The sequence below is a fragment of the Mustela lutreola genome, chromosome 1 (assembly GCF_030435805.1).
Source record: "Mustela lutreola isolate mMusLut2 chromosome 1, mMusLut2.pri, whole genome shotgun sequence".
Taxonomy (NCBI): domain Eukaryota; kingdom Metazoa; phylum Chordata; class Mammalia; order Carnivora; family Mustelidae; genus Mustela; species Mustela lutreola.
In genome coordinates, this window is record NC_081290.1 from 4405484 (window position 1) to 4432928 (window position 27445).

Consider the following 27445-nt stretch of genomic DNA (forward strand, 5'->3'; position numbering starts at 1 on the left):
ACAAAACAAAATAAAACCTGCCTCTCTGTACAAATGACTTCACTTATTAGTGCTGCCATGTCCCTGGAAGACGGCCTGGTCCGGTCCTGGCTTGCCGGCCAGAGCAATCAATGGGGCTTGCTTGTTTTCCAAGGGGCATCAGCAGGGGTTTGTGCTATCTACGGTATTTGTTACATGAGTACCCAGTCAGCAGATTCCATAGAAAACCTGACATCATCACTTATAAGTCATGTTCGGGCTATGAATGGGGAATTAATATCCATGAGTTTTAAGGTTTCAGTATTGCACAATCGCAAAAGCACATGATCTTTGTTTTGTTTTCAATCCCTCAAGCGTTGCCCTTTCTCCCTCACACACGGCTTAGTTCTCATCTGAGCTCTGTACATGACACTCACGCAGGAAAACCTTTAAGTATATTTCTGTCTTCCAAAGCTAAGATGAGAAGCCAGTTCTTACAAACTTCCCTCCTTGACCAAGGCTACTAAATATTTGATAGATGGGGTGATTGATTCAGAATCCTAAACTCATGAATAATTGGCAAGGCCAAATATAACCAGTCTTCCAGTCCCATTAAAGAATAAATGGGAGCGCTAACAACTTGAACTAAGAAGAGAAGCCTCTGATAGTACTCACTAGAGGTAGGACCGTTAGTAGGGTTGTTCTGGGAATTTAAATACGCTAATACATGTAAAGCGCTTACACACAGAAGTTAATATGACACAAGAGCACTTGGCACATAGAATGAACTCGAAAAATGCTAGCTGTTGTTAGAGCTCCTTGTCACCTTTGGCACCAACAGACCTTTTCTTTCAATAGGTGCAAACAGAAAACCAGCGCTCTCGTTGACCTGGTAGGTCTTCTTATCAAACTCTAAGGTGGGCTCGTCCTCAGTGTCATTGATAATGACCTTCGCCTGGGTGAACTCCCCTAATAGGGCGTATGCTGGCATGCTGAGCTCCACAGTGAAACTCTCCACGTTCTCAAACACGTCATCATCGTTGATGACAATGGTGCAGGACTTGGTGTCCTCTCGCTCATCAAACTGCACCTGTCACAAAGCAAATAACAAGGAGTACTACTGTGCCTCAGATTCCCCTGCTCGTCCCCCGAGAGCATCATCGGAAGACAGAGGACCCAAGGCTAATGGCAGAACATTAAATGAAATAGCTGGTCCTTCCACCTCAGCTTCTTGCTGTATCACCTGGAACCCATGGCTACCTCTTCCTACCCATCTACACGTTGGAGCGGATTTACCGCATACGGACGGCATCTCCTACTATTTGGTGACTGTAGAAGAACATGTTGGTAACTACTTATATCTTGTTTTGTTAATTCATTTGGGATAGCAAGAGTTGTTTGATTGCTCAGGTCCCCCTCTATTTGTGGCAAGTTTACCTGGAAAGATCTTTGAACTTGGAGTGTGAAATTCTGGCCTTAAGCTGGATTAGTTTGTGAATCTCGACAAATGTCAGATTCCTCATCAGCTAAATAAGAATTTCACACACTTACGTCATATATTTACTGGGAGGACTATAAGACACAATGTATTACGGAAGTGAGAAGTATATTTTAAAGCACTGAACGAAGGTGAAATGTCATCCTTATCACCATCACACGCTGCTTACACAACCAAAACTGACACAGAATCCCAGTGTACTGAATGATGGAGTTTGAAGCCACAGAAAGTTACATTACGAACAAGCCAGACTGAATTTTAACTTTATATTTAACTAAATCCCTTGCCATTAAGATGGGCTAGATCTATAATGTAAACGAATTTAGCTCTTTACAAAACAGAGGATTTATTTTAGAGTCACACAATTGTGAACTTGCACGGATTTATTCTGGTTTTACTGTGCAAGATAAAGACAAAACCTTGAAAAGGAACCAGGGTTATGGATTTACCCAAAACTAAAAGAGTAGGAAACAGGCCTGGACCATACTTTGTATAAACTGAAAGAGCTAAAATGTGTAAAATAGTCATAAACCTCTAGGGACACACAAATCTAAAAAATACATAATTTTCATCAGCAGAAAATTACTATCCCATATCTAATCAACTAATCAAATTTAGTTTTACTAAACTCCCCATTTGAAAACACTCCCAACTAAATGAAACACCCCTAGATCTCTATGTAGTTATAGAACCCACCACCTTTTGTCTTTCCTGAACAAACACCAGTACGAGCTCTTTCTCATTACTTTGCTAAAAGCCTCCTGGGCTTATATGTTCTTTTCTAATTCCTCATTTAAATTTGACCTCAGACAAGCTAAAATGTCTCAAAGACAGAGCCTGCTCCCCTTACAGAGGTTTATGCTGTCATAAGAATAGAGAAATTACTTTGCAAAAACATTGAAGAAATAACCTCGTAAGTGCCGGCATTGTCCCATGTGCCAAAGATGACAAACATGGGGTATCCTGCCATAGAGGAGTCGACTGTGCAAGTCCTCTTCCTCTCTCTTGTGCTCACTCTCTTCTCTCTGTCTGCTTCGGCCCCATCCCCGTGCTGGTTCCCACCGCTCTGGTGGAGACCTGTCCAGGCACCTCCACCCCAGCGGCTCCCACGGGGACCTCAACACAGCCGCCCCCTCACATCTCAGGCACCTCATGCTTGGCCTGTCCCAAGCACAGTCCAGACCAGCCCCTCTCCAAACCTGCTCCTGGGATGGCGTCCCCCTCCCAGCAAGGGGTGTCACCATCCGTCCCGCTTCTGCCCATCTTCTAATCTGCTGTGAAGTCCTATCAGTTCCCACTCAACTGCTCAACCCGCCACTCGTCTCCAGCTCCGCTTCGTAACCGACGTCACGTGCCCACCGTCTCTCGCCCAGCCTGTCCCGAGAGCCTCCCGACCACCCCACTCTCTCTCTTCCCTTCCTTCTGCCAGAGAAGACGAGCGGAGGGAAAGGCCTTGGATCCGAAAGGCCCCGTGTAGAGCACCACGCCTCGGAGACCGTTTTTGGTCATGAAGCAACATGTAAAGGCTGAGAAGCCAGACAACCCAACTTCTGCAGTGAAAACTTCCCCAGGCGTAGACAGACGGGGAAGACAGGAAAGTCACTCGAGGAAGGGCGCCCACAGAAAGGGAGCTGCCATACGAACTAGGGAGGCTGCCACACTTGCAACCAGCACGGGGCGGCTGTGGCTGGTTGACCAGCAGTCAGAGGCCCCCTTGCCCACCTACCTGGCCCGCGTACTCCACGTAGTCCTGCTGGCCGCGCTGAGAGCCGACGCTGGAGCGGGAGCTGGCGGTGCCTTGCTCCGTACGACACAGGACGATGGCGTACTGGTTCAGGTTCCCACTCCTCTGCACTGTGACGCTGACAGACCCCGCTGTCTCACTGACGTTGTAGCTAGAAACACACAAAAAGGCGGTCTCGGATAGCCTGGGCTGGGGCTGCGAAGAATCCCCTTGTGGAACGCCTGTCTCTTCGGGTTGATGGTGGTGTCAGGCACCTCAGAGAACAGGACCGTTGGCTTCTCGAAGAAGCCGGGTTATACAGTGGGGGAAAGGCGTTCACCTGGGACAGTCACAGCACCGAGGGACCAAGGAGGCTGTGGAGGCGGAATGGTGTCTGCCCCGTTTTCAGAGTGAGTTGAAAGAGATTCAGAAGACGGGCAGCGTGAGGAGCTATGCACTCTGCATTTCAAAACACAGAGGAATGATGATCTCTCCCTAGTGTGGTGGAGCAACTAGAACCATGGCTTCTTAGGAAAGACAGCGGCTTGGAAGGCGGCTGATGTCTTCTCTCAGGTGGGAACCGACCGGACTGGAAACGTGCGAGGGAGTCCGGGAGGTGGCGGGGACAAGAGAAGAAGAATGGGGCCTGGGGCTTTGCGACACTGGGGAGTGACCAGGTGCTCTAGACTGACCGTGTCCCCCAGATTCACATGTTGAAATCCTACCTCCCATGTGCTGATGCTTGGGAGGTGATTAGGTCATGAGGGGAGAGCCCTCGTGAATGGGATTGGTGCTCTGAGACAAGAGGTCCCACGGAGCTCCCTGGTCCTTCCGCCACGTGGGGACACAAGGGGACGACCGCTGTCTCTGAACCAGGAAGAGGCTCCTCACTAGACACCGAATCTGTCAGCACCTTGATCTAGGACTTCCCAGCCTCCGGGACTATGAGGAATAAATTTCTGCTGTTTATAAGCCATCTAGGCTGTGGCATTCTGTTAGAATAGCTCAGACTAAGACATAGGGTTAACTTAGCTGCTGCTACGAGTTTGTATTGCTTTGGCAGGTAGTAGACAAACTGTCCATGAGCGACTGGGGCCTGAGCTGGGCCTTGTTTTTCATCACCGAGGCCGAGTATTGGGCTGGGGCTTCTGTCTTGTTGTGGTGAGGGCTGCCAGCAAAGTGCCTCTGATGGGTCAGTCCTCAGTGCCAGCGTTGGGACACTCTGTGCGATTCAGCCCATTAAACATTGGCGGGCTGTCCAGAAAAAGTGATCAGACTGTCCACTTATTTGTTAAGGAGATACAAACAAGAAGGAAATAACAGCAAAATGTGTGTGTGTGTGTATGTCTATACATCTATAGACATACATATATAGACATACACACATATACACACATTTACATGCATACACACATTCATACGTGTGTATATAGACACACACACATACACACACACACACTGAATATAATATTCCACTAAATTCTCTGAGTCTGTGTGAATAAGAGTGGACAGCCCAGGTCTAGGGCACATGAAATCAAGTTTGTATGTTATCCCCCGACCTCCATTCCAATGTCCATCTGAATTATCATGAACTTGCTTTCTTAGAATAGTGAGTCTCTGAAATGTAGACTTAAAGAGTTATTTGCTCCACAAAATTATCATCCTAGTTATAACGTGACCTATGAAATCAGTACTGTGCTTGCCTAACTTCACCAAAACTGGTGTCTGTCTGCCCCTCAACACCCTTCCCCCAACCCAAAGACTACAAAAACACCTTAGAGAGTATCTATATTAAGCTATGAATCTGTCCCAAAGGACATATAATCCTATGAACACCAAAGGAGCTAGGGGAGAACACGAGCCCGAGAACAGAGAAGCTAGAGGGCCTGGCCCAGACGCTCTTATCATGCGGCAGTGACTACTTTCAGCCAGTACTGATTGTGTATTTCAGTTTCTTATCAGTTCTACTGGATTACCTTTGAAAACCTGAAGCAAAAACACTTGTAGGAGACACAGTACAGCACAATGGTTAAGATCATTGAGTTTCAGTCTTAGCTTCACTGCTTATTAGCTATGTGACTTCGGGTCAATTAGTTAACCTTTCTCCGTCTCCATTGCTTTGTTCTTGCGGGGACAACAGCACCGCTTCCCAATTGCAAGTATTAAACAAGACGATATATGTCAAGTGCCTGGTACGTTTAGTATTAAAAAACATTTGATGACATTAATTATTTTTATTATCATTATCTCCTGCCGCCACCACCATCAGATGGCCAGAGCAGACGCCCACGTATTTCGATCTGATCTCCTCCGCTTGCCTGATACACTTCTCAAGAACAAACACCAACAACCCTTGTACCTGGTGTATTTAAAGCTGATGAGGGACCACTGGACATGGAAGACATTGTCGCTGACCACATTGGGTTTACTGTCCTTCACCAGAAACTGAAAACTATCCATCATCTCACGGATCTTCTCCTCGTGTAACACGTAACGGATCAATCCCAAGTTCACATCCTCTGTGAGAAAAAACACAGTATGAATTTACCCAGGGAGGGAAAGACTGCCTCATAGATTACATGCTGACATACCCAGCTTATTCTTCTAATGGGCTGAAGACAGAACTTAATTTCCCAGGAACCAAAAGTGATAGTAGTCTTAAAAATAAATAAGTGTGTCTGCCAGATTTTAAAATAAAACCCCATAGCTCCGTGTGACAAAGAGCTGTCTTTATCCAGGAAATACCGCGATGCTGTTGTAAAATAAGAATCCCAGGATCATGGCAAAAAAGTACCTTCATGAGTCTCTCTGGAATTCTAAAGGCAAATCTGAGAGCTGGCAAAGAGTCTTTGACTCCATCCTTTGGGCGCACATGCTCACCCTCACCCCTACTTCTTTCTAAATAAAGTTCTTTGAAGGTATGTGCTACTATGGGAAGCTGGGGTCGAATTAAAACAGCCTGCACACATGGCACCTATTGTAGTTTCTCTTCTAGGAGAGAACATAAGACTGGGAACAGGGAGACAAGAGAAATACGGTGCATGAGTTGTAAGGGGCAGTTTTTGCAATGACTGTTCAAGGTCAGGTCCATCCTCAAAAGAAGCCTGCAAGAGTCTGACATGCTTATAAGACTACTAAAATACAGGGATGCCTGGGTGCTCAGTCAGGTAAGTGTCTGCCTCCAGCTCAGGTCATGATCCCAGGGTCCTGGGATCGAGTCCCGCATCAGGCTCCTTGCCCAGTGGGCAGCCTGCTCTCTCTCTGCCTCTGCCTGCACTTCTGCCTGCTTGTGCATGTCTCTGAAAAATAAATCAATAAAATCTTAAAAAAAAAAAGACTACTAAAATACAAAATGGTCCACTTGATGTGATTCAAAATAGGAAAATATTTCTGTTGAGTAATGCACCCCTGTTGATTTTAATTTCTTTGCTGAGGACTTAAGAAACCCATGACCCTTCGAGAACAAAATTAAGCCACAAAGGATAACAGATATTTCATCAAGTATGGTTGTTGTTTTTGTTCTTTGTTTTGAAAGAAAACCAAGCATGTTGCATGCTTGAAACTAATTGAACTTTGGTGTCAACCATGCTTCAGTTAAAAAAAGAAGAAGAAAACCAATCAACATCACGGGATCTTTCCACTAAATCTCCCCCAAACCTAAAACAAATCTGGGAACTGAGCTAGCATGGTAAAGACAATTTTGTTTTCCTTTTGCCATAACTGAGAACATTAGGAAAAAGAAATCAGGAAAAGTAAAAATCCAAAGTTGGATGGTTAGACACTAAATAATCTATTTGTTTGCAAATAAATGACTTGAGGGTAAGTAGCTGGAAGTGGTTGTGAGAAACATCTGGAAGGCGGGGAAAGTTAGCGGCGATTTCTCCCATCTCTCGGCTCCCATCTCTGGTTCTCCTCACCCTGTGTGAAGGTGACAGCAGCTCTGTCTGGCTGTAGCTTGTTCTCCACGTAGCCGTGTTTGGGGCCTGCTGTTATCTCATAGACGAGGTGCTGGTCCTCTGTGTCTGGGTCCATGGTCAGCAGTTCCTTCTTGGTGATCAAGTTGGTTGCCTGAAATAGAAACCCATTAAATTTCATTCCTGACGTGGGAATAAAGCCAGACCGAGACCCTCTGACTCCGAATTAATTCAGTTCAACAATGATTTACGGAGTGCATTTACTGCATGGAAAACTCTGCCAGGATGGAAGAGGCCACGAGGACTGCAGCCGTCTCAGCCTCTGGCCTTGAGATGCTCACACTTGACTGGAAAAGAACGGCTCCTGAGCCGGGGCATTGTGGCAAGAGCTGTCATGGGAGATACAAAGAGGACTGTACCCTTCTGGGGGTGCGAGACAGGAATGCCATCGGGATAGGAGGAGGGATCTGAGGGGGCGGATTTGAGTTTGGCCTTTAAGGAAGGTTTGAACTTTGGAAATAATGATAAAATTCAGGGAATGTGGCCATGTTATAGCCCATCACAATTCTTGAAATTGAGTAAGATAGATATATGATACCCCAATATTGCCCAAATATACTGGCTAAACTGTAAGTCACTCACTCACTCATTCATTCATTCAATAAACATTTAGTATGAGTAAAATGGTCTGAAAGAAAAAGGGGGTGGTCAACAGTATTAAATAATAATAGATCTAGTAAGGGGCACCTGTGTGGCTCAGTGGGTTGAGCCTCTGCCTTCGGCTCAGGTCATGATCCCAGGGTCCTGGGATGGAGCCCCGCATCGGGCTCTCTGTTCAGCAGGGAGCCTGCTTCCCCCTCTCTCTGCCTGCCTCTCTGCCTGCTGTGATCTCTCTATCTCTGTCAAATAAGTAAATAAAATATTTAAAAAAAAATAATGGATCTAGTAAAACAAGCACAGGTGTGTGATCTTTGGACTTGGCAAAATAAAGGTCATTATTGACTTTGGTTAAGAGTCATTGCGGTAGGATAGAAGGGAGAAGTAGAAAACCATCTGGAGAATGTTGAGAAGAGAAGGGGGTGGTTCTGAATATGAGGAAGAAAACCAAACAAGGGATGAGAGGAAGCTGTAGTAAGTTAAAAAACCCCAAGCAGTTCTATAGAAAGCTACAGCATAGCAGCTGCTCATACAGACGACTGATCAGCTCCATGGAGATGAGAAAATCCATATCCTAGAGGAAATACCCCTCACAAAAGAAAAATCAGCTCTTTAGCTGAAGAAGTGTGTGTGTTTGGGTGAGGATGCGGATTTAATGCTTGACAGGTCACCTGGTAAGAATCATGGCTTACCTTAAAATGACAAAACTGGGATTTAGGAGCAGAAAGGAATTTCTTTTTTTTTTTTTTTAAAGATTTTATTTATTTATTTGACAGAAGGAGATCACAAGTAGGCAGAGAGGCAGGCAGAGAGAGAGAGAGAGAGAGGGAAGCAGGCTTCCTGCGGAGCAGAAAGCCCGATGCGGGGCTCGATCCCAGGACCCTGAGATCATGACCCGAGCCGAAGGCAGCAGCCCAAACCACTGAGCCACCCAGGCGCCCCCAGAAAGGAATTTCTAAACTAGAAGCCCTCTGAGGATACTCACCTACCAAATACCCACTTCTTTCCCATCTATGGAAAATTCCAGATATTCCCCGAAACCCATCGTCCCCTTCTTCTAGTTAACAAACTTCTAGCTAAGCCAGCGAGAGACTCTATTCCCAGCCTCTACGATGCAACAGACGGAGCCATAGAACCAAATTCTTGCCAGAATAATGTGAGCACAAGTGATGTGTTTCATTTCTGTGTCACCTGCTTCAAACGAAGTTCCCTGCCCTCTGCTTCCCTGTTCTCTTCTTCCCATGGGCGGGAAACTTGAGGAGCCGCCAAGGAATGTAGACTCTGCTGTTCAACAGCAGCAACCCAGGGACGTCAGAATAGCGAGACAGAAGGAATCTGGTCTCTGAAAGGTCATGCAGAGCCCGGGACTGCCGGCTTACTGCCACCGCATATGTGAGAGAAAAAACAAATGTGTACCTTGTTCGAGCTTCTGTCTTTTGGGGGTCATTTTGTAAGAACATCTCAAACTATATACAATCCTAACCAAACTCATGGAGCTGGCCCGTCTTAGAAAAATCAGGTCCCTTAGGGAGGGGTAAACACGAGTCGAACTGAGCTTCTATCTCCATGTAGTCACCAGTCAGGACTTAGCCCACATTGGTTCACGTGAGTGTGGCAGACGGACAGGCCTTACCTTGCCATCCATGTACTCCAGCCACTGGAGCCCCAGGTTGGTGACAATTCTAGGAGTGCCATCGTCCACCGGAAGGATGTCTACTTGGAAATGCTGAGGAGCCGCTGTCTTAACCTGTGGGGGAAGCCAAAAGAGAAAAGTCATCATTCAAGGACATCTGAAATATGTCATGTCCTACCACATCCAAAGCCGGATCTCCCGACATCCGTTGGCACCTCCGAATGGGCAGCCATGCCAGTGTCCTTGCTTATCACCCTTGGCATGGGGCACAAAGAACACTGATGGGTCAACTGGGGACAACGTGAGAAGCAAAGTTGACTTTCACACACCCACGCGCATTCCTTAGTTGGGTTCAATATTGCCCGGAGGTGAAACAGCAAACAGTATTTTCCTTTCAATAACTCTTGCCTAAATTTTCAGGAGCGGTAGACTGCTCTGACCATTCCCAGGCTAATGTCAACAGCTCCAGGTGGGATTCTGCCAGGTGTGAGCAGAAGTTCCAGGGGAGGATATTTTCTTTCCTTTTTTTTTTTTTTCCGTGAGAGAACTGTCCATATGGGGGGGAGGGGCAGAGGAAAGCATCTGTGGGACCAGTGAAAAGAACCTGGTCTAGAATTCCATTCTCATGCAGACACATGCGCACACACACACACACACACACACACACACATACACGGCATGTATGTGGCGAGTCCGGCCCAGAACCTCTGTTTCTGGGAGGTTAGGCACGCGCCAGCACGCAGGGCAGCGAGATGCCGGCTTCTCGGTCTTCAGCAACCCTTCTTAAATAATTTCCACTTCAAAAATAGTACAGTCCCTCTGGAGACCCACCACGACCTTTTATGTTTACCAGAGAGGAAGCCCTTTTGCTGATTCATCCTGAAATCTCTCCTCTCTTCTGAAAGTCAAATGAAGGGGGGAGCAGCCACGGTTCAGAAGAGAAAAAATAAAAACGATGAGCTGCCAGGTGGTGAAGCCGTGCGGACACCAGGATGGCCGGAGATCCCAAGAGCCGTCTCACGGACACCTGGGCCAGCAGAGAATGACCTTCGTTCGGATGGTCGCTGGAGGATGCGGGCGATCTTGCATCCAGGAACGCAATCGTTCCCAGTCAGCATCCGGCTAGGAAAGGACCGCCCAGGGCCGAGGGGCTGACCCTTCTGGGGTCCAGAAACACAGCAGGGCGGGAGCGCTTGCTCAGCCACACTGCTTCGGAGCGAGACATAGACGTGCGAGTGCGGGCGGTCCCCGGGCCCACCTGTCACCGCAGGCGCCGTTGTTGCCAGAGGAGGGCGAGGACCCCCCAGAGACCCGGCTGAGGAAGGAAGCAGCGAGGAAAAACGGCGGGGATGGGGATGGAGAGGCCACCTTCAAGTTTCTTCCGGACGCCTGAACCTTGGAAGGGAGGGATTCTCTTAGGGAAGGAAAGCTCTGACAAAAACGGCAGGAGCTCAAGGGAAAAACAGCTTCACCTGTTTCACCAGCTGGTCCCAAAAGGATGACAGGGGTGGTGACCTATGACGGTATGACAGCCGGAGCCCTACGTTGCCTGTGTAAGGCACTGGGCCAAGTGCTCAACGAGCAGCAGAACGACAGACACCCCCCCATTTTACAGACATCTCAGCCAGTTCGTGAGAAAACCAGAATTTCAATCAGTGTCTCTCAGAGGCGAAAGCCATACTCCTAACCAGGTTGTTCTTCATGAGACTGAAAAACTCTGGCTGGCTGAGGGCACACGTAAAAGAGAAAGACAATCTGGAATCCTTTGAGATTAGCTACTCGAATTAGATGAAAGAAAGCTGAAACGCGTCAACGGTGGGCCAAAGGGACAGAGAAACAATGACCGTCACAGGAACAATCCCGGTCACCCTTCGTCGTGACCTTTGATCCTTAGACTGACTGAAGCTGGTGACTGCTGTGGTACCCATTTCACAGATGTAAAGCTGAGGCTTCGGAAACTTCACCAGCTTGCCCAGGCCCGATGAGAGACAGAATAAAACAATGCTGTTCCCGCCTGAGAAATGCCCCGTTCGGCTTCCGGACGACCTCCGGCGCACTCGGCCTCTCTCCCCGCCGGCGGCGCCTCACCTCTTTCCCTCCTTCCTCAACGATAAAGAAGGGGTTTGTCCCGTCCGCCACGGTGAAGGTGAACCGGTCTCTGAGGGAGCTGCTGCCGTCGTGGCTGTAGCTAACCCGCTTCTGGTAGATGTCTTCCATGGTGAAGGTGGACGCGGGCCAGAAGCGCTGCCCGTTGCTGGTCCGCTCGACGGTGCCGTGCTGCGGGGGCTGCACAAGGCTGAACGTGACCGACTCGGCCTGTCCAGGAGGAGAAGGGAAGTTCGTGACAGAAACCAGATTTGTTTGGATTCGAAGATTTATTTATTTATTTGGCGGGCAGGGGAGGGGCAGAGGGCAAGAAGCCTCACACGGGCCCCCTGCTGGGCGTCGAGCCCAACCTCGGCCTCGATCCCACAACTCCCACGACCCTGACCTGAGCCAAAACCAAGAGTCAGATGCTCGACGGCCTGAGCCACCCGGCGCCCCAAACCACACTTGTGCGGGACGGCCAGCGGGCAGTCAAGGGTGGTCAGACCCAAAGACGTTTGTGAAGTAAGAATTGCATTTTCTTCAGACATACCAAAAATAAAACTGAGGAGAGAAACTATTGGGTATTACACTTGAACTTACGTTCTGGTGCCTTCTGGGGTGAGACTAAGACATTCAAATTTGTCTTTTAGGGGTCATAGGGGAAAACCTGAATTTTTTACCTCTGCTAGGGCAACGGGAGCTAGACCTTTTATAACTACTCATTTCCTTCCCAACTCCCCCCCGCCCCCAGCACTTTTCCAAAATTCTCAAATATAGAATCCCATATGCATCAAACAGAAGCTAATTTCCCATTTCTAATTGCAGCTTCGAGGGTGAGACACAGAAGGAAAAATAAAAGATGTAGAAAACCACGCTCAAGCCTTCCCAGTGACTTGCCACCGACCTAGAATAAAATGCAAAGGCCTGACCTGGGCCAGCGAGGCCCTCCTCCGCGACCTGGCGGCAGGGTTCCGCTCTGGCTGCCTTCTTTCCTCCTGTTTGCTCCCCGGTATGGGCCTCTTTGCTCGTTTGTTGTGACTCCAAGGTTCCAAGCACACTTGACCACAGGGCCTTTGTGCTCCTGGTTTTGCTCCGAGAGTAACTCAGATAACTGCATCGCTTGCTTCCACTTCATGTTATTTCTGCTCGACTATCACTCCTTAGAGACTTGTCCGGCCATCCGTCTACAATAACGCATCCTCCAGACCCCATCTCCTTTACCTTGCTTTGTCTTTTAATTCACAGCCCTCATCATCTCCGACACGGTATTACATATTCTTTCTTGACGGTTCCCCTAACCGAAGGCTGAAAACTCCCTAAGGCTGGAGCTGGGGTTGATCACAGCCCCGTCCTTAGCATCTGGAGCGCAGGCTGGCACGTACCAGGTGACCAGTGTTTTGAGAAGAAGTGACAGATCGAGTGCGGCGCAGGGAAGGGGAAGAGAATGACGGACACGGCGCTGGCCCTCTGTGAGAGCGAAGTCAGGCCTAAGGTTAGACTCCGGAAGCATCGCAAGGATAAGAGTTCAGTCTCTACGTGCCCTGTTTTACTGAATAAAGCCTACTTCTTGGAGGAAGTGCACATCGCAATATTCCATGGTCATTCAGAGAAGTCTGAATGAAGGAGGTAAATGGTAGGAAAAATGAATAGGTGCCCCAAACCCTTGCTTGCTTCAATAAGAAAGAATAAAAAAACTGGCTGAAAGGTCATCTAATTTTCTATGAATCACGTGAAAAACAATCAGCATGTTAAGGGATTGCTCCCGGTAATCAGGGGAGAGAATGAATGTATCTAGGAGTTCAGAAAGGATTTAAAAACAATTTGATCTCAAGTATATTAGCTTCTCTTTTCCAGAAGGCCACAGTGTCCTCTGATTTCTAACCTCTCAAGGATGCTTGCACTAACCTCGCTACTCTGCCCTACCCCCGGGACACAGATTCCCAGTGTGACAGATCAGCCCTCATGCAGCCAGGGAACCGAGGGGATTGCTTTTACCTCCGTGTCTGCATCCACCGCCTTGAGCTCAAACTCGGTGATGGTCTTCCTCACGCCCTCCTGTACCCGCAGACCCAGGTTCCGTACAACAGGGAGCGAATCATCCACAGGGTGTATGGTGATGTGGAAAGTCTGGGTCACCTAAACGGCAGAAAGTGCAGGTGGGACACCCATCCCCTGCACCCACCTAAGCAGAAGGTAGGTGCTCTCTCTGCACTATTTTTGGGTGAGAGCAGGGGGTAGTGAAGCTCGCAGAGTTGCTTTGCACACTCCCTTCAACGAAGACTTCTGAATCAGAACCCGTTCCCTGAGGAGACGGAGTGCCTTGCCTACCTCACTGATGCCATCGGAGAGCGTAAAGTCGAAGGCGTCGGAGTGTTTCTCGGTGTCGCTGGAGTGGACATACTGAATGCTGCGTGAAGTCAGGTCAGCTTGAGTAAAGGAACGGATCTGGGTACCTAGCAGAAGGGGAAGCGAGAACCAGAGGAAGGATGTCCAAATGCTAGCCATACTTCTAATGCCAGAGAAATGCCGTACTCTCACCAGACGGAACCCTTGTATCTCGTTTATAGCATTTATGTGCTTCTCTGAGAACCTGTGCTAGAGTCCTGTGTGTACCTTCTTCCATACCACAGCGTATGTTCCGTGGGAGCATGTGTTAACTTAACTATCTGGCTTCTGCTATGCGCCAAGCCAACAGCAGGTGCTCAACAAATGTTCCTCTCCTTTCTCTAGGGGTTTAATGTGTGCAGGTCAAACCTGTGAAACACAGAGCCATTGCCTTAGTCTCCAAACTCCTCTCTGCTAAGTTTTATACGCCCCCATGGCCTCATAGTCCTTTCTGGAAACCTGTCCTAATTTTTAATATTGTGGGATGGTTTTGCTTTCGAACACTGGAGTCTTGGGCTTGGCTACACATAAGCTTTTCTCTGTGACTGGTGAGCCTGGCATCCGTGACTTCATTGGATATTCTGCAAGGTCCCTTTCATCTCTCTGGTCCATGATTTCCAGCTTCTCATACACCACCTGGGCCAGGCTGGCAGTTACAAAACCTTACTGCATGACTGTGGGGCAGGCGCGATCATTCTACCTCAACTCTTAAGTGACATAGAACACTAGCATCCTTTCATAACACGATAAAGAGGATGCACGTTACATTTTTTTCAGACTTGTTTTAAAAGTTAAAAAAAAAAACTTAAGTGATTTTTAGATAATGTCAACATAGCTCACAAATGAGTAACATCTTGTGTTTTTCAATGTCCCACAACATTTAGCAAAACAGCCCAGAATTCTTGCTTCTATCTTAGGGCTTCTGTGGCTCATGGTCTGTGCCAGCCAAGACTGAGACAAAACCACATCTTTAATTCCTTCAGTGCAAATTCCCTCTTTCCGATTCTGGGTGTTGGATTATTAATCCTTTGAATCTAGTCCTTTGGTTTGGTCCTGAAATTCATTTGCTGCTTCCTGGGACATATTATATGTTACTGTTAATCCTGGCAAAACCAGTCTGGCTTTTCAGTTAAAACAAACAAACAAACAAAGACAAACAGAGATTCCACTTTGACTGTTTTACATTTAACTGGGACATCAATATCACTGACTTTATCTTTCCTAAAAAAAAAAAAAAAAAATCAACCCGCATGGTTTACATTTGCAACTCTCTTTATCATCTGAAATTTGTCACCTAGATACAACAGCCTTCTGCATATTGGGGCATTATTTTCTTTTGACGAGGAGGCATCTGATATTTCTGTGCTTGCTACCTCAGCTGTTGACAGGCAAGAAATGCGGCCCCTGTCTTAACGCTTTGTCTTGTGGATCTAGACGGAAATCCATACATTCTTTAAAATTTTAATAACTTCGGACTGTCTGCACTGAGAAATTTAAATCTCTTTCCCTGCTTTGAATCTATCCCCACAGCTCATGGGGAAGCACTTGTCTGGAGTCTCCCAGTCAACTGGTCACCCACTTCCCTGTTCTCTTTATACGCACTGTTAGTCTGAGAGTGATTAAGAAACATGATAGATTTTTCCTTCTTGGAAAGCAAGGTTGGGAATGATCTTTTCTTAACATTTCTAATCGAGAAGAAACTGACATATAATAAATTGCCATATTTAAAGTGCACAATTTCATGAGCTTTGGCACACCCGTGAAACCATCACCTTAATCAGCATAGAGAACATATCCATCACCCCCCAAATTTCCTGACACTCTCTAATTCTTCCATTCTTCCCTTCCTTGTCCCCTACCCGATCCCAAAGCAACAAAGCAATTATTTTCTATAACTATAGATTGGTGGGATTTTTTATAATTATTTTCAAATAGAATCATAGAATATATACTATTTTATGCATGCTTTCACTTAACATAATTATTTTGAGTTTTACCCATATTGCAGCATGCCTGAATAATTTTTTTCTTTTTTATTGCTGAATAGTATTCAATCGTACAGCTGTGTCATACAACCAACGTGTCAAACAAACGACGTGTTTGTTTTTCCACTCACCTGTTGTTGGACATTTAGGTCATTCCTAGTTTTGTGCTATTGTAAATAAAGCTGCTATGATCCTTCGTGCCCAAGTCTTGGTATGGGCATAAGTTTGTATTCTTGGATAAATCTCTAAGAGTGGAATGGTGGGACTATATGTTAGGTACCTGCTCTACTTTCTCGGAAACTGCAAACTAAGTGGGTTTTTAGAACTATTTTATAAATATAGATTTTATATTTTGTATAAATACAAATATAAATTTTTATAATTTTTATAAATTTAAATTTTATATTTTTATAAATATATAAATATATTTTTATATTTTATAAATACAAATTTATAATTTTATAAATATATATTTTAAATATAAAATATTAAATTTATATTTACATATAAATATAAATACAAATTTTATATATATTTATATATATATTTATATATAAATATATATATTATATATAAATATTTATATATAATATATATATTTATATATATATTATATATAAATATTTATATATAATATATATATTTATATATAAATTTTATATTTATAACGTATTTTTCTATTTTCACTAGCAGCATATGAGAGCTCTAGGCTTGATCTTCCCAGTTCAACCGAGCCAACACTGAGCCAACACTGAGCACCTACCATGTGCGGAACACTGTTTCAGGCTTGCTTATTATACATACTGAGTTTTCTCTTTTAACGGTTCTGGGAGGTCAAGGTTGGCATATTACCTCCATTTTTCTATATTGTGAGACGAGTAAAATTAGAAAACCAGTGTGACCTCCTCAAGGTCTCACACAGTGAGTATGAGGGCACCACAGGGTGAAACGCAGGTCGTCCAGCTCCAGAGTTAACGCTTCCCAGGAATACTCTTCGTACAACTCATCTAAACTTTTCAGGCTGGGCAAGGAGCCTCTTGGATTTTACTTTTATCCTTTAATTTGAACGTGAAAAACCAAGAAATGTGGTAAAGAATCCCAAAGCCACTCACGGATCCACCCTGAACTATCACCATCGTGATATTTTTAATTGAATCGTTTCTTCTAGAATACTTTTTTGCCTGTAGCATTTTTCTTGTCTGAAGTACTGATTTTGATGGGGTATTTAATATGATCGCTTGAGTGATGTCCCTGACTTCGTGCCCGAGGGTGAGGAGGGCCATGGCCTCCACAAAGAAGCTTCAAGAAGACGAACTCCTGCTGTTTTGTCAGCCCTGGGCACCTGCAGCGGCGCTGGCACACAGTAGGCGCTCACGACATGCTTGGTGAACGAACCCAGCTGGTTGCTCTCGAAGAGGTCCCACGGTGCACAGATTCTCCGTCTCTGCAAACTTAAATAAATATTCGAGCCTTTGCTTATTGGGCGTCGGAAGACGTAAGCTGCTCACGGCCAAGACGGCGTCGCCCCGCCTGCCTGTGAGGGCAGGTCGCTACCCTTCGAAACATCCTGGAGGACTTGCGTGGCACCGAGGACACTGTCCCTTAGGAGCCTGCCGGCTGAGCCCCGTGTCCGGCCGTGCCACGGAGCCGCACACCGACCCTGTCCCGGCTCCAGCCCCCCGGCGGGCGGCCCGTCGGAAAAGGCTCAGTCCGGGTGAGGGAAGCGTGCGCGGAGGCCGCAGCCTGAAGGATCTGCTTCCCAGCAGGCCGGGAGGGCCCTGCCTCGGCCTTCCCGCGTCCCGCAGAGCCGGGACGGCGCCCTGCACGCGGCCCGGCCCGGCGCAGGCTGAGGCGGTGGGAGACCCTCACTCTTCAGCGCCAGCTTTCGTTCAAAGCCCCGGCAGGGCACGAACGGGGCCCCGCACTCCCGCGCTCGCACACTGAAGTCCCGACCCTCAGCACCTCACGCTGTGACCTTCTGGGAAGCAGGATCTTTGCAAACGCACGTGGTTAAGACGTGGTCACTGAACTGGGCCCCGACCCAGTCCGAGGAGCGTCCCTAGACGAGGGGAGAGTCTGTACACGCGTCCACGGACAGGGACAGGGCGCGCGCCCCGCCAGCGCGAAGACGTTCAACTCTGAGGGGCCAAGGACGGAGGCCTGGGTCAGGTCAGGTCGTCTGTCACCGCCCTCGGGGGATCGCGACGCTGCGGACAGCGTGACCTCCGACGTCCAGCCCCAGATCCGTGGGACAACGCGTGTCCTCTGTTAGGTTGCCCAGGCCGTGGCACTGTGTCGCGGGAGTCCCAGCCCGCTCGTAGCTCTGTGCTCCTGGGGAGAACCCAAACGTGTCTCCTCTCTTGTCACCAAGTGAGAGAGGACGAGGAACGCCTCCTTCCTGACTCACCCGCACGCCTCTCTCAGGCCGACCTCGCCACCATCCTTGTCCTGCCGTGTCGTGGAGCCACGTGTGCGCGTGTCCACCTGTGTGTGTCCCTCTCCCGAAACCAACGCTCTCCCGCGGGAGCCGCTCAGCGAGTGTTCGGGGAGCTGAGACCGGGGGTCGTGCCGGCGCCACTCTTCCCCGCCCTGACTTGGACACAAACTTCTCCCGTCAGCGAAGCCCCGGATGCCGGGGTGGGGGGGTGTCCCGCGTCTGACCACCCTCCTGCCCGGGCTGCGACGCCATCCGCCACGATCCTCCCAACACAGACCGCGGCGTGGGCTCCCCCGGCCTTTGTCGCTTATCGCCGGCTGGGAAATGACAACAGTCACAGGAGTCACTTGGACCCGAGATGGGAGCCTCGTCTCGGGGTTCACTGAGCCATTTAGGCCATCAGGGCCCCCACCTCTGGGAGAAAACGAACTTCTTGTTCAAGGCACCGCAGCTTGGTCTCTCTGCTTCAGAGGCTTAGCAACTCTCCGATCATGTGACTTCTCACTCCGATGCCTCGAGACAAAACGGTCCTCAGAGTCCCTGAGGCCCCACAGCCTTGACAAGGGCACACACGGCCTCGCTGTCCCGCGACGCCCTAGAGGCGGCAGGCCCGCTGGGTCTCCCCACAGTTCGCCCGGGCACGCGGCGCGCTGCCTCTCCTCGCGGGAGAAAACGGGGTGCGCAGCCCTTCCCGTGTGTCTGGCAGGAGCAACCGTCCGACCCACAGACCGAGACGGCCGCGAGCGGGTCCACTGCAGAGCTGCCCCGTGAGCGGGCATGTGCGGCGCGTGGGAGCCGACACGTCCGACAGGCCCCAAGCAGCTCCGACACAGGACAGGCCTGAAGTCCGCGCTCTTCTCGGAAGGCACCGGCCGGGCCGCCCCCGCCGACCCTCCTCACCACTGAGGCCAAGGGGGAGGCGCGGGGTCCCTCCCCTGAGCTGCGCCCGCTGCCTTAGGAAAGAGATGCGGGATGTCACCGTGCACGTCCTCTGAAGGGACACGTTCCACATCTAAAAAGAATCAAGTTCTTGACCATGTTCTCACAGGGCAGGCGGGGAAGGTGAGAATTCTGGCCAAATGCAACAGAAAGGACGCGCAATGGGCTTGGCAGGGCAGGAGGGGCAGAAAGCCGGGGTCCATTCGCAGTGGGAAGGGTCCGCGAGAGGACAGGGGAGGGGACGGCCTCGGATCTGGCCACAGAGCGTGACCGGAAGAGGGGCCTCAGAACACCTGCGGGGGCGCGAACCGGGCGTTGGGGAGTCCGGCCCGGTGGCAAAGGGCAGGTGTAGGGTCGTGTCCCGGGGAGGGGGGGCTCCCGCTATTTTTGCAGGTGCCTTCGCAAGAGAAGGGAGAAGTGTGGCCGCCATGAGCGTCTCTCCCTAGGCAGCCCAGGCCTGGTCTTGGCAGCCAGAATCCAAGCCCAGGGAAGGCCGAGATTGTAAACACTGAACAGGAGTAAGGGAGGCGGCCGCGCACGGAAGCCCTAACAGTCCCGGGTCAAAGACGAGTGAGGGCCGGGAGGGAGCCGCAGCCGGGCCGCTGGCGGTGCCTTGCTGGGGCTCCGAGCTTTCCGAGCTGCCGAGCGTAGGGCCAGCTGCCCCGCACAGCAGCCACGCGTCCGGCCTTTCATCTTCCCGAGATGCGATCAGCAGCCTGACGGGATTCTGGCAGAAGCAATTAGCTCATGAATTAGTTATCGAGTGTCTTCGGCAGCCAAGGTCTTGGGAGTGCTGACGCGCGTTCTTCTCCCGGGACCTTCAGGACGAAGCGTGGGCCGTCTGCTCCCTGCGCACCAGGGATTTCGGCCCCTCACCGGCCCCGTAGGCCCCTCACCTCCTCCGCCAGGCCACCCTCCGCCCCTCGAAGCTCCTCCGCTCAGCGCACCCTCCCGATCGCCCTCCACGCGCCGGTCTCGCTGCCTCCGGAAGGGACGGTGCCAGGCGGATCCTGCCCTGCGGGAAAAACCCACGATCCCCGACTGCAACAGCCTCTCCTTCTCATGGCCGCACGGCGGGGCCCGCAGCCTCCCCGGACTCTGGTCAAACGTCGCCTTGTAACAGGGAGTCTTCCCCTCCCCGCTTGCTCCCTGCACCCTGGCGCGCTCTTATTCTCCCCCAAAATACACGTCGCCATGGATAGCCCATCTCTCTGTCTTGTTTGCTCATGGTCTGACCCCCGGTATTAGAGAGAGTAGAAGCCCGGTGAGCGCGTCCCCTATTCTGTGACTCCCCCGGCGGAATGAAGGAAGGATTTGGAACCTAAAATCCAAAGGATGCAAACCACCGGTGCTCTACGGTGTACGAAACAAAGACAGCTCCACCTTTAGACGGCTCGTGGGCAAGTGACTCCCGGGCCTCAGGTCCATTGGGTGGCCGCGTCCTGCAGGTTCTGCGCCCGTAACCCTCCCCCACTCTCCACTGACTGCTGTTGACTGAACACAGCTCACCGGGCGCTGGGTCTGAGCTCTCCCACGGTTCTCCTCTTACCACCCTACCGCCCCTCCAGGGGAAGCTTCACCACCTCCTCCTGGGCCGGACGCCAGACGTCTGACCCATTGTCACTGCTCCCCTCGCCTTCTTCCTGTCCACCTGCTGGCGCTGGATCAAGGTCACTTTCCTTCCCTGCCCAGAATTCTGCGGTGACTCTCTGTCACCTGTTGAGTTACACAGGGATCACTCATCCCAGCTTTCAAAACCTCGTAAGAGGGGCGCCTGGGTGGCTCAGTGGGTTGAAGCCTCTGCGTTCGGCTCAGGTCATGATCCCAGAGTCCTGGGATTGAGCTCTGCATCGGGCTCTCTGCTCCTCAGGGAGCTGCTTCCTCCTCTTTCTCTGCCTGCCTCTCTGTCTACTTGTGATCTCTGTCTGTCAAATAAAATCTTTAAAAAAAAACAAAAAACTTCGTAAGATCTCCGTCTACCCATGGGCTGCATCTACACCTATTCCAGAATATAAGCTTTAGCTAAACCTGCCCACTCACTATTTTCTGAATGTGCCCACGTGCCATTCCCATCTTTGAAAGTAACACCAGGGGCTCCTGGGTGGCTCAGTGGGTTACGCCGCTGCCTTCGGTTCAGGTCATGATCTCAGGGTCCTGGGATTGAGTCCCGCATCAGGCTCTCTGCTCAGCAGGGAGCCTGCTTCCCTCTCTCTCTCTCTGCCTGCCTCTCCGTCTACTTGTGATCTCTCTCTGTCAAATAAATAAATAAAATCTGAAAGTAACACCATTTCTGTCTGCTCAAACTTTCCTTCCAAGCGCCAATTTTTTTTTTTAAAGATTTTATTTATTTGTCAGAGAGAGAGAAAGAGAGAGAGAGAGAGCACAAGCAGGGGGAGCAGCAGGCAGAGAGAGAAGCAGTCTCTCCACTGAGCAGGGAGCCCAGTGTGGCACTCGAACCCAGGACCCGGGGACCATGACTCAAGCCGAAGGCAGACACTTAACCGACTGAGCCACTCGTACACCCTCTAAGGGAAATTTTAAACACCATCACTGTGCACCCTCCTACCTAATGCAGCCTCTCCCATTTTTGATACCCAATGCAGTATCTCCCTTCTAGGATACCAGGTTTACACAGTTCAAAAATACCTGTGGTATTCTTCCCTTATCAGTGTTTAGAGGCAGAGGCTCCTTGTCTCGTCCAACAGAGCACACTGGAGGGTGAGGGACCTCCTCTATCTATTTTTGCCCCCTCAGCAGAAGCTCAACTAGAATCTTGCCCAATACACATGCTCACTGGCTATTTCCTGAATTACATTTTTTAAATGTGGTGCATCATAACGGTGCCAGGTGTTCAGACGTTAGAAGAACGATTCTGCAGTGTTTGCCCTAAAGGAATTGACCATCTGGTCATGGAGACAAGGCTGCTTACATAAAGTTGTAATTATCTGTGCAACTCCCAGCAAGGAATTATTGAGCACCTACTGTGTGCCAAGTATGATACAAAGCAGTATGTAATGGTCAAAATCAACAAGGCAAAGATAACTATTAACCAAGGCAGGCTCTACGTGTGTGTGGCTTACCCCCAACACTTACAAATCCCACCTTTTGGTTGGACGAAGCAAGAGCGGACAGGCTCACCTGGTGAGGCAGCATGTTCCAGGTGGCCTAGCTCGGGCTGTCTCGTGATGGTATAGACCAGGTCTGTTGGCGTACTCTCCTGGTCAGTGGCGGAGAGCTGCAGAGCGGTGATTTTCTCCACTGAGTTCTCATCCAAGACCAGCCCTTTGTTGGTGGTGATGACTGGTGGGGAATTGTCTTCTGAAAATGTCAGAAACAGTGATTGGAAAGGGGTCCTTTCAGCCTTCTTCCTTCAGATCTGGGCCTGGGGCTCAGGAGTAAAATCAGAATAATGCTTGGACCTGTCCCTCAAAGACAGCCCCAAGGAGCCAGAGCTTCTCGCTGCAGAGGGGATAGGGCTCCAGAGTCCCACGGAGCTGGGTAACAAGGTGAGCCCAGTGTACACTCTATGACCTCAGACCTTCTGGAATATTTTTAGAAACCCAATGCCCCCTTACCCAAAACGCTGATGGAAAATGACTGGCCCATCAGCGTGTTGCCTTCTCCATCAACCACATCAAATTTAAAAGCGAAGCTCCCGCCAGATTCTCCTTTCTCGTGTCTGTATTCTACTTGGCCTGTAAAAAAAGGACAAGATAATGAAGATTCTCGATCAGCGCCTTCTGCCCTTATTTCTGAAGCGGGAAGTGGGGATCTGAGCGGTATTCACACCAATGACGCCACTCACACCTTCCTCTCTTGGACATGGCTTTCCACACGTTAATCTGACGTTTTCAATTCCTCCCTTTCCCGCTCACTCTTGACTTCCTCCTCATCAGAAACACTCTCATAATGAAATCAGCCCAAGTACCACCGTCTGTGGAGGCTTAGCTTATGGGAAAGACTCGAAGGAAGTAGCCACAGGAGAAGGCGCAGCGACGATGCCCACGTCATGTGGCCCGTGTTCTCCCAGGGCCCCTCGCTCCCGCCTCCCAGGGCAGCCTTAAGTCATTTCTGAGACAACACCGACTACAGCTCCAACCAACAAGTTAACAGACACATGCTACACACTAGTCACGACGATCCACGGGGAGAAGCGTGAACCCGGCATTTTTGTTCAGCCCCCGCATCCCCTCCAGGTACCTCACGATGTAAATGTAACCGAACATCTTGGGGGGAGGTACCCAGTCTCATTCTTACAAAGACACACTGAGGCCGAGAATAATTAAGGAACTATTACCCCGTGGTCCACTCTGGGCCCTTCAGTAAAGGACACACAGGCCCACTGAGAACTCGGCTGTGACCCATCTGAGTGCCAGCGCATGGACGAGACCTTTATTTCTGCTCCTCGGGGCCATGTTTCCATCTCCAAATGGAATCGCACATTGTCCCGTGACTTTGGGTTACTTTTTTCCCCCACGATGTAACCTTCCCCCCAACTTTTTACTCCTGAAAGAACTGTACGGTAGCGCCGGAGCATTTAACGTTTATGCTTCTACGTCGCATCAGCATTTCCTGGAGGAGGGATGAGCTACGTCATCTGCCCTGGCAGCTCCGATTTACGCCCTTCCATTTGGCTTAGTTCATTAACTTGCGCTCTTTGGGGAGCTGAAGAGAGATGTAAATCGCTCACCTAAGGCAGGCATAATTTCCACCTTAATCCATCCCAATTTACTCCCTTTTCCCTTTCTCTCTCACACACTTTTTAGCATCATAGCAAGTCAAAATGATTTTTTTTCTCTCCATAATAGCCCTAAATTTCATCAACGCTATATCAAAGCATGAACACATTTTAGCCAAGGATAGTCTTTTTTTTTTTTTTTTTAACAAAAATTGGAGGAGACAAGAAAGAATAAATGAAACTATAACCAGCTCTCATTCAAAACAAAGAGTGCAATTCACTGCCACAAGCACCAGGCATTTAACTCCCATTTGCTACTGTGGGTGGACTCTGAGTCCGGGCAGGTGCAGGAGAGCCGGCTGACCTTGGCTGATGTCGGCCTGGGTGAAACTCCGGATGGGGCCTTTCACGGAGATTTGCTCAGGGTTGTCATTCTTCACCATCTGCAGGCTCCCCACGCCAGGATCCTCCTTCATGATGTACATCACCTGCCGGTCGTCCGAATCGGTATCTGTCACTCTCAAATGCTGCTCTGTGATGCGTGCTACAGACCCTGGAAGAGAGTGGGAGAGAGGAGGTCATTGTCCATCATTGTCAAGTGATTTCAGGAGACTAGAGACGAAATGATCACACATTGCCTGGGTTTAAGTGAATACTGGGTGCTTGAGCTTCTCCATCTCCAACTGCATACATTTTAATTTCCCTACGTGAAACAATCCCAACCTCCCAATTTGTTAATCCTCCCTTGGGTTTAGATCAGAGCCCTTCTCTCTCCTGATCCACTTCACTCTCCCTGTGCCGTGCTCACTCTGCTCCTGGGACCTAGCAGTTACCCCTCTCTAGACGGATGTATCAACTCCTACATCTTTGGTGAAACCTTCTTGGACCTAACTTATTTACCATCTTCTTGAGGTTCATTAAATGATAAGCAACAGATTTACATAAACTTATAAATGTATTTTGTTGCCACCTCAAACCTAATAGTTAAAATCAACGTTTACAAGATTATAAAACAGGGGGCTCTGAGTCCTGGGCCCTGGAAGGCTATGAAGGTTGCTGGGGACGGCGGTGAGACACAAGTAAGTGGTGATCACCTCTTCTCAGGGCCTTGCCCCTTGCTTTCCTGTCCAGCTCATATTAAAAATAGTAAAATCAGGTGAAGTAGGTGCTTGTCATTCATGTGTCATACATCCTAGTGTTTGGCTGAGCCCTGGGCCTCCTGTGCGTTCTTGCCGGTAATGCCAACGACACAAGGCCGAACTGTTCTTCCCCAGGCCATTCTCAGCAAGCATCCCCGAGGGATGAGGTAATAATCTTCCTCTGGGACAAAGATCAGGCTTGCTTATCGTTACTGTCACAGGGAGAGACCCCCAAGCTCAGCGTTCCTCTTCTGTAACCACCACCCCCCCCCCCCCACCCACGGCACGTGAAGGCATCCATCCGGGCCTTCGGCATCGTCTCCACCAGTCTTGGAGTGCCGAGCGAAACGCTACAAAGTTGCTGATGGCAATGCTGCCCATCGTGCATGAGTAACAAAGTATGTGGTCTCTGACCCAGGAGTCTCTTGTCTTCTATCAGCACCCATGAAACACTGACGGGCTGACTGACTGGCTTGTCAATAGGCGAGAGGGAAATCTCAGATCGATAATGGGGACCTTGGGGAATCTGCCAATTTTCAGATACCATCATGCTGTATAGTTTTCACTACAAGACACATGTGAAACTAAGGGTAGATAAACACATAGGACCCCAGTGGGATGCAGATGTTCTGGGGGGAAAAGGCGCCCTCTCTAAGTGACTCCCAGCTGCCCACTGATTCAAGACTGACATGTCACGGGTCCTTCAGGTGCTGCTTATAGACAGGCAAACTTGCGAGTCTTATACCCTAGGATACCACGTCTAGTGACTCTCAGTTATTTTTATAATCTCTTTCCGTGTATGATGGCTTCCAGATTGCACCCCCCATGCCCCCTGCCACTTGAAAATAAGCGTCTTGAAAGCTGTGTTGGATTTCTTCTGTTGCTGTTGCCGTTGTATCCCGTGGGGCTGCTGGGTATGGGCCGTGTTCTAAGAAACCTGGCCTGAGTAGCTGGATACACTGAAGTTTTAAGGGCCCTGGAAGTGCTCTAAACTCTTCTCAATCTCTTCTCAAATTCACAGACAGTTACACAGAGATTAACATTGGTCACTCACAACGCTTGTGTCCCTAAAAGAATAGCTCTCCCCACCTCCGTTCCCTCTGACTTCGAAGGCCTCGTTAACACCCGCCACAGAGCTGGCCCGCGCACTGACAAGGACGGACACCCGGCGCAGAGCTGGCCCGCGCACTGACAAGGACCGAGTGGAGCGGAGGGACCGCAGCCGCTCTCTCACATCCCCGCGGTACCTGCTGAGAGCTGAAGGCCTCGGTTTACGGCCACGTTGGGGGAGCCGCTTGTAGGCAGCTCTATGTAGATCTCCAGCCTCCCGGTGGCCATGTGGAGGCCGTCCGAGAGGGAGAACCGGAACTCATCCACTGCCACCCCGGGGCCAGCAGGCATGTACCCGACCAGCCCGGCCAGCACATCCTGGTAGGTGAAGGAGGAGCCTGGAGTTAAAACCCTTCCATTCTCCAGAGGCTCAGAAGCAGTTTCCCTCCAGAGCAGACGGCCTGAGGAAGAGAGTAAAGAAAAGCAAGGAAACAACAGTAGAATACATACGGCACCAAAGAATGGCCGCTTTCCCAGCTAGCATGAGCCTGGGTAGACTGTCCAGCACCTCACAGGCTCTTGGTGACACACACACATAAATGACCAATGACTGAGAATTTTCTGTAGAGGCACAGGGGGCTGCCCTGCGGCCTCATCTACAAATAAAGAAGATAAGATGCAACCTTTCCTGTTCAAAAATCTCTTAAGGAGACACAATTCATGTGGTAATACAGTGGCTTAGAGATCAAGTCTCCCTCCATGAACTCAAAGTCACTGCATTAACTACACCTTATTTTCCCCATCTGCAAAGGGCGCACTTCTGCTGCTTTCCCTCTAGGGCACCTGGCAGGGGAGAAGGGACTGTTTTGAATTCCTTTTAAATTCAGAAGGACACTAGACATCTTTGGGTGGGAGCATATTTTTCTGTTTTCAAGGGTCATGTGTATCATGATGGGACAGTTAAAGTGCTTCATTAAAGTAAGTAAAAGTGAAGGAAGATAAAACGCAATGACCAACAGACTCTTCTATTAACCTCCCATCGACAGTGAAACTTCATCTTTAAAAGACCACGGGGTTATGATACACTAACGTACCCCCTGGGAGATGAAAGTTCCAGAGCTTTGGCGAACACCAGAGGGACGGCACTTAGAAAAGAAGTAGGTAAAAGATTCCCATGGTGGTTTTTACCTCTGGTTTAATCAGGAAAAGTGCTTTCTTTGCAAAAGGATCAAGTTCATAAAGACATCCAGCTCACCTCTAACCTGATGTGAACACTTGTGCAATTAATAGCAAGGGGGCCACCCTGTTGCTTGCATGAGGTGGCCCAGGACCATTCAGTAATGAAGCCTGCTCTGAGAACA

At 49.4% G+C, this 27445-nt stretch overlaps 1 protein-coding gene across 4 annotated transcripts in view; it reads right to left on the reverse strand.

Moving 5' to 3' along the window:
- Window positions 1-27445, reverse strand: part of FRAS1 (Fraser extracellular matrix complex subunit 1) — a 409111-nt gene that overhangs the window by 53239 nt on the left and 328427 nt on the right. For all 4 annotated transcript variants that reach the window (XM_059156621.1, XM_059156705.1, XM_059156534.1 and 1 more), the window contains 12 exons: window positions 26282-26545; window positions 24260-24448; window positions 22793-22912; window positions 22356-22535; window positions 13800-13924; window positions 13467-13607; window positions 11472-11699; window positions 9384-9497; window positions 7097-7247; window positions 5539-5698; window positions 3183-3351; window positions 802-1048 (listed from right to left, as the gene is read on the reverse strand). In XM_059156621.1, coding sequence (XP_059012604.1) covers window positions 802-1048; window positions 3183-3351; window positions 5539-5698; window positions 7097-7247; window positions 9384-9497; window positions 11472-11699; window positions 13467-13607; window positions 13800-13924; window positions 22356-22535; window positions 22793-22912; window positions 24260-24448; window positions 26282-26545 — 2088 coding nt within the window. The remainder of the gene's footprint in view (window positions 1-801; window positions 1049-3182; window positions 3352-5538; window positions 5699-7096; window positions 7248-9383; window positions 9498-11471; window positions 11700-13466; window positions 13608-13799; window positions 13925-22355; window positions 22536-22792; window positions 22913-24259; window positions 24449-26281; window positions 26546-27445) is intronic.